Source organism: Notolepis coatsorum (assembly GCF_963971535.1).
Source record: "Notolepis coatsorum genome assembly, chromosome: 19".
In the NCBI taxonomy this organism is placed as follows: Eukaryota; Metazoa; Chordata; class Actinopteri; order Aulopiformes; family Paralepididae; genus Notolepis; species Notolepis coatsorum.
In genome coordinates, this window is record NC_140183.1 from 44,326,870 (window position 1) to 44,337,104 (window position 10,235).

Here is a 10,235-nt window from a genome sequence, read left to right on the forward strand (position 1 = left end):
TCTTAGTGCTCAGTCACCCGGAGATAAATAAGCATAATATTAAATTAAATAGTCATTATGTCTTAGTGCTCAGTCACCCGGAGATAAATAAGCATAATATTAAATTAAATAGTCATTATGTCTTAGTGCTCAGTCACCCGGAGATAAATAAGCATAATATTAAATTAAATAGTCATTATGTCTTAGTGCTCAGTCACCCGCAAATACAGTAGATAAGTCTTAGTGCTCAGTCACCCGCAGATAAATAATAATAATAATAATAATAATAATAATAATAATAATAATAATAATAATAATAATAATAATAATAATAATAATAATAATAATAATAATAATAATAATTTAGGACCTGCTCAGAGATCATTAATCGGCATGCATGCGATGCATGTATGCGATTCGTCTCTGCGATTAACCCATCCCGTCATCCTTCCCCCCCCAGGGCAGCCGGGAGCAGACAGGCGCAACGTGAGCCGCGCCAGGGGACCAATCCAAGAGCTCCTGTCCGTCTTCGTCAAGGACGCCACAGCGTTAGCGATCTTGTTGTTGTGCATGTTTTTCCATTGGGTTTATCTTATCGGGGGGGGGGGGAACCCTTGCGAGCACGGGGAGAACATGCAAACTCCACACAGAAAGGCCTGGGAGATACCCCACCTGGGTAACTGGCATCATGGAAACCTGGTCCCCAAGCGGGAATCGAACCCTGGACCTTCTTGCTGTGAGGCGACAGTGTTTAACCACTACACCACCGTGCCGCTAGACTAAATACACTAAGTATTAAATTAAATTAAATAAGTCTTAGTGCTCCCGCAGATAGATAAGTCTTAGTGCTCAGTCACCCGCAGATAAATAAGCATCATATTAAATGTCCAGGTAGGGAAATGTGGAAATATCCTGCAACACCATAGGGGAAGGCTGAAGGGGCCTGAAATGGATCAAATGTAACTTTTCACAATAGCACAAATGCTAAATGTTGGCCAGTGTAAAAAAAATCAAGTAATTGCTTGACTTAACTTGATGTATTAACCAAATGTTTCAAATGTAAGCATCCTGATTAACGTTTTTATTCAGGCTAAATACAATAGCAATCTACAGGGATGTTTGTTTTCCTCTAAAAGAAGATGTGATCACGAGTAAAGCCGGATGCGCCGGTTTGACGACGAGACACCCCAATCCTCAATGACATCTTTTCAACATGCCTCCAATCCAGTCTCACGGCTTAGCCTACCAACTTCCTTTAGGCAACTTTTAAAAACGGTGGTCGATAGATGCCACACAATAAGTTTAGTGAGAATGGAGTGAACAGCCTAGGAGGAGTAGGGAGAAAATGTTTTAGACTAAATCAAAATGGCGACCATATTGTTATATGTATGACTTTCATATTGATAATATCAGTAGGATATCACAAAGGGACAGCACATTTAAAATGTCATTATGATCGGACAAGCTGTTGAGTTAATGTTTTTAGTTTTGTGAGAATAGCGCCACCATGAGGCCAAATGACTCCACACTTCACAGGCCTCTTTGCAGTTGTAGGATGAACATATTTGTCAGGTTTCGTGCAAATCAGACAAAGCTTTCACAAGTAACACATCACTTCGTGTTTCACTTCACTTCACTTTAAAAGAAATTATTGGATTTGGTGGTCATACAATTTGGCCTATCAACCAGGGGCGTATCTAGACCAAGCACTATACTGGGGCACAGGGGGGCACCAAGGTATACGAAGCTGGCGCGCGAATTGATTTTTTTGCCGATTTTGCCCGTTTTTTGGGCGAAAATGGGCAGATTTTGTAACTATTTTATTTTTTACTTTATTTCGGTTTTAGGGTTAGGGTTAGGTTAGATGCATCCATCTGTATGGAGAATGGGAGGGGTTTGTCTGATGTAAAGGCCTTGAGAACATCACCCACTGCCTTTGGAGCAAGGACCAGAGCCTCTGCCTTTGTTCTTCCTAAAGTCATTTTCTTCACTATTTTGGAATCATGTAGAATCTTTTGATTGAGCTTGTTTTTTTTAAAGAAAAAATTTATCATTTAGATGCCTTTATTTCATATTCGACGCAGACGGTAGGCTATATATAGCACATTTTGTTTGGTTTTCAGTTTTCAATCCATAATAAGTTAACAGAAAAAATAAGTACACAACCACATTATTTCAACCTAATAAAACTAATAATGTTTATTGTCATTGTTTTAAGAACACAAGGTGACTTGGTAATACTCACATTTTGAGTAAAAAGAATCCCACTGGTCACAATGGTGACCGTAATAACGTTTTTGTTATAAGGCTCTGAAAATTTTACTGAATGATGTATCAATGTATTTCTAGCTAAATTGAAATAATAAAGGGTCTCAATTAAATATGTGTAGTGTCACATGACCAGAACTCAGTCGTCGCAAGGTTTAACTGAGGCTGCGTTAACATGATGGCACACCCTCCTCCAATCCCTCCACCGGAGCAAGGCCAGAGAGAGAGAGAGGAGAGGAGAGGAGAGAGAGAGAGAGAAAGAGAGAGAGAGGGAGAGGAGAGGAGAGGAGAGGAGAGGAGAGGAGAGGAGAGAGAGAGAGAGAGAGAGAGAGAGAGAGAGAGAGAGAGGAGAGAGGAGAGAGGAGAGAGAGAGAGAGGGAGAGAGAGAGAAAGACGTTCAAATTAACACGCCATGTGTAGGAAAATAAACAGCTGCCGCAGCCTACCTGAGATCCCTGGCACTGTTTTGCTTACTTGGTCCCTTTAAGCTGCACACCGGAGCATCTTTTAATCCAGCTGTTTGCTGTTCTCTGATATTTTCGGACATTTCATTGATGCGTCGCTCGACACTTCGAGCTGACATGGGAATATCTTTTATCCTTGATTTGATTGTCTCTTTGTTTGGCAAGCCTTCAACATAATTACACACAGCACGGCCCTTCTGACACACAAACCTGTCCACGAGGGCTGGAATGCCCGAATTTCTTTAGCTTTAACTTTCTTAGCTGGCGGGGTTGCCATCATGACAGAATGCGACCGCAGCACTGTGTGATTTTACCTGTGAACTGCGTGAGGCCAGCTGACTGCTGGGATGTACAGTACCATGTATTAGCTGTCATAGGGGTGTGCAAACCAGTCAACTTACAAAAAAGAGCCTGTTGGAGGATTTCAACAAGATAAATGCGACAACAGTGCAAAATATTTCACTATAATATTTCAAAGCGAAGTATTAACAGCAGTCCTGATCAACTGGATCACTGGAGCACAGCTGATCAACACTGGGGCATGTGCCCCAGTGATAGTGGTCAAAATATGCCGATGCTATCAACTATCTAAATTATACATTTAAAGATGTTGATCCCTAGATGCCACACAGCTTTGTGAGAATCAGGAAAACAGGTTGAAAGAAATCCAAAATTTAGGAAAATCCAATATGGCGGCCTTGATAGATCCTTATGGCAAATGTGTTGCCTGATTCGAGGAAAGGTCATGGGGCCACCAATATCAATAGGGTCCTTCCTCTGGAAGTCATGAATGTCATGAATCTATTATATAGTTTTGGGGATATAATTAGGTAGAAAGCATGAACACACACACACACACACACACACACACACACACACACACACAATACTGGAATTTGCATATTCTTATTGACTTAGTAAGGTCTCCTTCATTGATAACCATTTGTTTGTTTGTTTGTTTGTTTGTTTGTTTGTTTGTTTGTTTTATCTTGCAAACTTTAACTTTTTTTGTTCTTTTCTGGGTCGGTTTTTGTTGATTTTTGATTGTTGATTATTATTATTTTAATTTGTTTGTTATATTTTGAAAACTTAAACTTTTTTGAATTTGTTTTTTGATTTAGGGGTAGGTTGCTCTATAAGCCTTCGGCTTCAAACCTATCCTTTTCGTTTGTTTATTTGTAAAAAAAAATCTACAAATTATTTGTTTATGTTTATTTATTTGTATTGGTAAACATTCGAAATAAATAATTCATTCATTCATAACCATAATGTCTTCTGGACAGGGATGCTTGTATACTCACTGGACTTCCTGCGGGGCCTCTCTCTCCTCTTTCGCATAAACACACTTCAGCTTGTGGGCACTGATGGAGTGGGACAACACAAGGTCATTTTCCATCGGAATGCCGCCATTTTACCATCATTACCATGAAATACTGTTGCAATCGCAATGCCATTTTCAGTCAAGTACTTACCCCTTCCAACGCAAGAGCAGCCTGGATTAAGAAAACAATATAAGACATCCTGTTAGTTTCAATGGGATTTCTCACTTCACAGTAAACAGTGCTTCAAACGATACAATATGACATGAAATACTTTATTACTCCTGCAAGGGGAAACCTGCAAGAATGCCACCATACATGTAGGACTAACAACAGACAGGACAACAGAAAAAGAAGCATATACATATCAAGCCAAGCCAGTACAAAAAGGGAGAGCACAGCACCATAATAAATAATGTAACAATAATGTGACTGTACTAGAATATGTTAGTGGTTATAGATGACATCAACATCAACATATTCATCAACATTACCACAATCCTCAGTACATCCACCATCCTAGTCAACAATAATATCAGAGGGTCCTACTAATCACCACAAAGTACCAGAAAATACCCCAAAGTACCACAAAGTACCACAAAATACCCCCAAAGTATACCCCATAATACCCTAAAGTATACCCCAAAATACCCCCAAAGTACCCCAAAATACCCTGAAGTACACCAGAATACCCCAAACTAAGTATACCCCAAAATACCCCAAAGTACCATAAAATACCCCAAAGTACCCGAAAGTACCCCATAATACCCTAAAATACCCCAAAGTACCCCAAAGTACCCCGAAATACCCCAAAGTACCTCAAAGTATACCCTAAAATACCACAAAGTATCACGAAATACCCCAAAGAACCTCAACGTTTTGGGGTATACTTTGGGGTATTTTAGGGTACTTTGGGGTATACTTTTGGGTATTTTGGGGTACTTTAGGGTATTTTCTGGTACTTTGTGGTGATTAGTAGGACCCATATCAGATCATCATCAACAACAATGGTGACAGTCAATGAAAATGTTCATTACACAACCCTTGCATTCAGTCAACATCTATGCTATCTGATACATACAACAACAAGAGTTGTATTATAATTATACAGATAGGTCAGGTCTACCGGTGAAATGGAAAGAATATTGCCTGTCTGAAGTGTTGTCCTTGTACCGTGTTTGTCAATATGTTGTCAATGCGTTACTACGCCCAGTACCATCGAGACAAATTCCAGTACATTTACTGTTTTTGGCCAATAAAGTGATTCCGATTCTCATTTCATCTCAATTCAACATCTGTCATGAGGCATAAAGGGTCTTTCCCATGAATGGAAAGTATGAATAAGAAGTGTTATCACGCATTCTTGGAAAGCAGAACAGGCCGTGGTATTGTCTGTCTCCAGACAGAGCGCAGTGTAGATATTATGGAAAATGCATAATCGAGGGGGGAAAACCCCCCCATGCGCACATAATTCTGTGATTCGGGTTTGAACCCTCTTTGAGGACGGAGTTGGCTGGAACAGGACAAAATCAACACAAGGGTTGGAGGAGCCAAAAGGTGGTGTCAGGATGATTTTAATTGACGGCACACTGCTTGTGCAGTGAATGTTGAAATAAAGCGGGAAAGAGATGCCCTGACTCAGTTTACCATCCTTTTCATGTTTAGGGACCAAAGTGTTAAAAAAAAACATTTACTAAGTAAGGGATAATGTATAGCTACGAGGTCATTGTCGCAAAATAATTGACCGACACGGAGTTTAGAACGTTTTAAACGTAGTGAAGGTCAATTATTTTGCGACAATGACCGAGTATAGGCTATACATTATCCCGCTTATTACATGGCTAACTTACTAACAATATACCTAATTCATTTTACACCATCGACAAGACGAGATCAAATGCAGACGCAGTTCTGTTCTGTCGCTCCGCGCTGTCATCGCCGGCAGCCGGCAGGTCTGTGGTCTGATTGCACTGATGACTGAGTGCAGCTGTGCATATGCTGAGCAGCTTTCATGACTGCGATCTGTGTGTCAGTGGGCTTGATTGGTCCAGCTGTGCACAGCGGTCATCATTGCCTGGCAGAGGTCCGTTATGTAAGGGATAATGTATGTAGGCTATACATTATCCCGCTTATTACATGGCTAACTTACTAACAATATACCTAATTCATTTGACAAATCGCAGTTGTTCTGTGGCTCTGTCAGCCCAAATAAAGTGATTATTATTATCGCGGGCAGCCTCTGTTCTGGCTCCGCTGACACTCCGCTGTCAGTGCAGCGCGGCAGGTGTGTCTGATTTGCTGCACTGATGTGGGCTTGATTGCCAACAGCTGCGCACTGCGGTCATTATTGAAAAAAACAGCGGTCATTATTGAAAAATAATGACCGCTGTCGGGGGGCTGTTGACCAATCACAAGCAAACATTTCGGCGAATGTGAAAACGCCATGTAATAACGAGTAATAACGGACCTCTGACGAGCGCTATTGACCAATCACAATCAAGCATTTCGGCAAATGTTAAAACGCCATGTAATAAACACTTTTAATAAACACCCCCTTTTTTACTTAATGTACAAACACATAATATAGCAAGAAAGATGCATCAGAATCAACAGTGAAAAACATGTTATATCTTTGAAGAGATCTATTGAAGACATCTAATGGCATTGAGAGGGCTGTGATATATTCTATTATACTCATTATTTACTTAAAGATAGTCTGAAATGCTGTAAAACAGCGCCCTCTAGGCAAAAGTACCCTGCTTAGTATTGCACTTTGTGTGGGTTTAGTGGGGATAGGTTGCTATTTCTGGCCACACCTGAGGTTCTGCCAAGAGAGGTCTGGAGAGATTCACTGTATAATAAGTTACTCTATATATTATCGCTATATAGAAACAATACATATTATAGTATGAATTTCTCAGGTGTGGCCAAGAAATAGCAACCTATCCCCACTAAACTCCAACCCACACATCAGACCAAATCAAATGTAAACAAGAGGGGCCATTTTGCCTCGAGGTCATTGTTTGACAGCATTACAGATTCTACCTTGAATGCATCGAATGGTATTAGTAGTATAGCTACTGGACGCTCGCTGCACTTCCTCTACAGCTGCAACCGTACTGTATGACATGTTGCAACAATTAATATTGTAAGTAATAAATCAACTGTCTACACCTTGCACTGTGTCTGACGTGTGAGTGATACTTACTCACATGACACACGGGGACAACAGGATCACATACAGTCCAAAGAGACGGTGCAAAGATATATGATAGACAGGGACACCATTTAGGTGTGCCGATGAGCCATCCTAGTGAGCCGGCATGCACAACACCAGGGCCCCGGTGGCACTAGTGAACATAAAGGGAATGGACTAATGAGATTAATGTTATTGTTCACAGCTGTGTTTACCTTGCTATGACACAGCAAAATGTCTGCTGTGAAAAGGAAGTGATTGTGATTCTGAATGGTTTGATGACATCACACCATGGAAGGCACGATGCCTCTACTACTACTACTCACCATTTCGTTGATCAGCTTCTCCTCCAGCTGTGGGTCAGTGAGACTTTGGACAAACTGCTGAGACGGCGTGCTGGCGATGGTTCGGAGCTTGGCGTTATTCTGGCTGTGCTGGGCAATGTCCGACAACCCCACGACGAAGAGCTTGATTTCGTGACCTTTGGCCTCCATCGCGGCGGCGATGACGTCAGGGTTGCGGGGATGATCGGCTCCGTCGGTCATGAGCACCGCCACCCTGACGCCGTCCACCGGGGTCTGATGCACCAGCAGATGGGTGGCGTTGGTGATGGCGTAGGTGGAGTAGGTGCCGTGACCGATGTAGGCCATGGAGCTGACTTTATTGTGGAAGACATCCATATCCTGCCAGTCTGAGAAGCTATGTTCTATGGACACAGAGCTGCTGTACTGCAGCACGGCCATCCGCACCCTCAGTGTCCATCCGGCGACCTGCAGCACAGAGAGGCGGGTGCTCAATCGCAACACGAAGGCCTTCTGCTTCTCGAACAGGATGGTTTTCGCACTCTCTGAGCTGTCCAGGATGAACGCCACCTCAAATGCACATGTCACATCTGTGTGGGAGGGAAATTAATACAGTAGAAATCTGAGCCAAATGTTTGTGTGGACGCTGTACTGGAATTATATATTGCAATTGCATAGAGGGGGGGAAAACTTATTTCTGATAGTGTCATCTAATAGGGATTTAAGTCAAACATGCATGTCACGACATAGGAAACAAAAGTATATTTAGCAGAATATAAACAGAACTCTGTTGAACACTATACTCCAACTCTGAACTCTACTCAAATTATATATTATATATTATATATAGGATTATACTACCTATATCCAACATCTAGTTTATTTATATAACACTGTATAATAACACTGTACTGTATACACATATATCTATATCTGTATATATATTATATTATATATCATATTATTTAAACCACTGACTAGATTGGTTTATTATCATAGTGTATTCATACTCGTACCACTGTATATATAATACTGTACATACATTAGCTTATCATACAGTATTTACTTATTTTCAGCTTGTTCATATACCTACCCAATACAATGCACTCTGGTTAGATGCCAATGTAACGGAGGTCCGTGAGTAATATCCACAGTCACGATGAACGTGTGTGTTGTGAAGTGACTGTGGCAGTAAGCAGGCTGCGAGTTAAACTCACTTCCCCATAACAGGGTTAATAGACACATAGATACGGTAGCCAGGAGTGAATTCACCTCTTAGTGCAGCGGTCTATGTTGTCGCCCACAGCGTGGGAGACCCATGTTCGAAACTCCCTCGGGGCATCGACATTTAACACAACGCAGAAGGAGTAACATACAATCGGTCACACCAATTTAATTCCGTTGTACTTGTGCAATGCCAATAAATGTACTCTAATCTCTAGTCTACAGTGTATGCCTGACACCTATAAAACATCTCCCTTGGCCAGTTGGCCTGACAGGAGCTGTAGTCTAACTGTCTGGTTTCCCACCACCTGGCCTGCTAACACCCACATAGTCCCGTGACTCATCATCAACAACATGTGGATACTTCATCAGATGACATTACCATTTCCTCCATCTCTCAGTAGGCTGTAGCTGTTGTTCTTCTGTCCTGTCTTTCTCCTTCTCTGGCCTCTAGCCTCATGTGCGAGAGCCAACAATAGAAGGCAAAGCAGCGCCACTCGTCTCCCCATGTTTTCATTGAGCAACATGTCCACACTGGTGGGGGAAAAAGGAATTTAACATTATGTGACAAAGCAAAATCAAATGGCACCATAGATTCAGTATTATAGATCTTCGTGTTTATTTTTTCTCCTTCTACTCCCCACCCACCAACCAGTGGAGGTCAGGGAATAGTAGATAATATTGGCATGTTGCTAATGACACTCATCCTCTATATACTTCTGCTGTTAGTTATATTATATTATGACTATAAAAGCAAACCTCACTATGACATTACTGATCCATCCATCACTTTACTAATTAATCAACTGATTAAATGTGGCAAAAATACGAAATAATCATGATGCTATGTCATAGTCAAATAGTCAATCATCTATTGTAAAAACGTTATGCACTTTCAGACTTTTTAAACAAACAACAACCAAATGGTGACTTTTCTAAGCATGCAATAGGCACCCAGGTTCTCATTCAAACTGTAATAGATATGACGTTACAAGTAGCAAGGGAGACATGCATGCCGCATGAAACTTAAATGTTATAGAAAAAAAGATAATAGTTTACCTGGAAGTTCATTTAAATACAGCCAATGCTTGTAGTTTAATAAATTCTGTTTCTTTGGGTGGCATTTCGTCGTGGATGCATCATGCAGGTCCTAACCTCATGGAAAGAGTCCGTCAATGATGTGGCTGGGGGTGCACTCTTGCTCCTCCGCAATGGTCTTTTGACCAAGTCAATGCGCAGTGTCCAGTGACTTAAAAAAAATTATGGTGTGGCAAATTGTTTCATGTTTCTTGATCAATTCAATCCTCGATCTTTTTATTCTAAAATAAATAGGATATTCTGTATTGTCTTTTGGTGGGGTTGGTACTGTAGGGTTAATACAAATGTCCCCCTGTAACTGTTTTGGGTTGTTGTACATGGAGATTGCTTGGATGCATGTGTATGAAATTCCCAAATGAGATTTTCCCATTCCACTCTCGCCCAC

At 41.1% G+C, this 10,235-nt stretch overlaps 1 protein-coding gene across 1 annotated transcript in view; it reads right to left on the reverse strand.

The window, feature by feature from the left end:
- LOC311246028 (uncharacterized protein) overlaps positions 1 to 9,941 on the reverse strand; it is a 90,270-nt gene extending 80,329 nt beyond the window's left edge. The window contains exons 1-5 of the mRNA XM_084336094.1: positions 9,812 to 9,941; positions 9,135 to 9,286; positions 7,553 to 8,118; positions 4,184 to 4,204; positions 4,013 to 4,072 (exon numbers count right to left, since the gene is read on the reverse strand). Coding sequence (XP_084192220.1) covers positions 4,013 to 4,072; positions 4,184 to 4,204; positions 7,553 to 8,118; positions 9,135 to 9,279 — 792 coding nt within the window. The 5' untranslated portion in view covers positions 9,280 to 9,286; positions 9,812 to 9,941. The remainder of the gene's footprint in view (positions 1 to 4,012; positions 4,073 to 4,183; positions 4,205 to 7,552; positions 8,119 to 9,134; positions 9,287 to 9,811) is intronic.
- Positions 9,942 to 10,235: the final 294 nt, after the last annotated feature.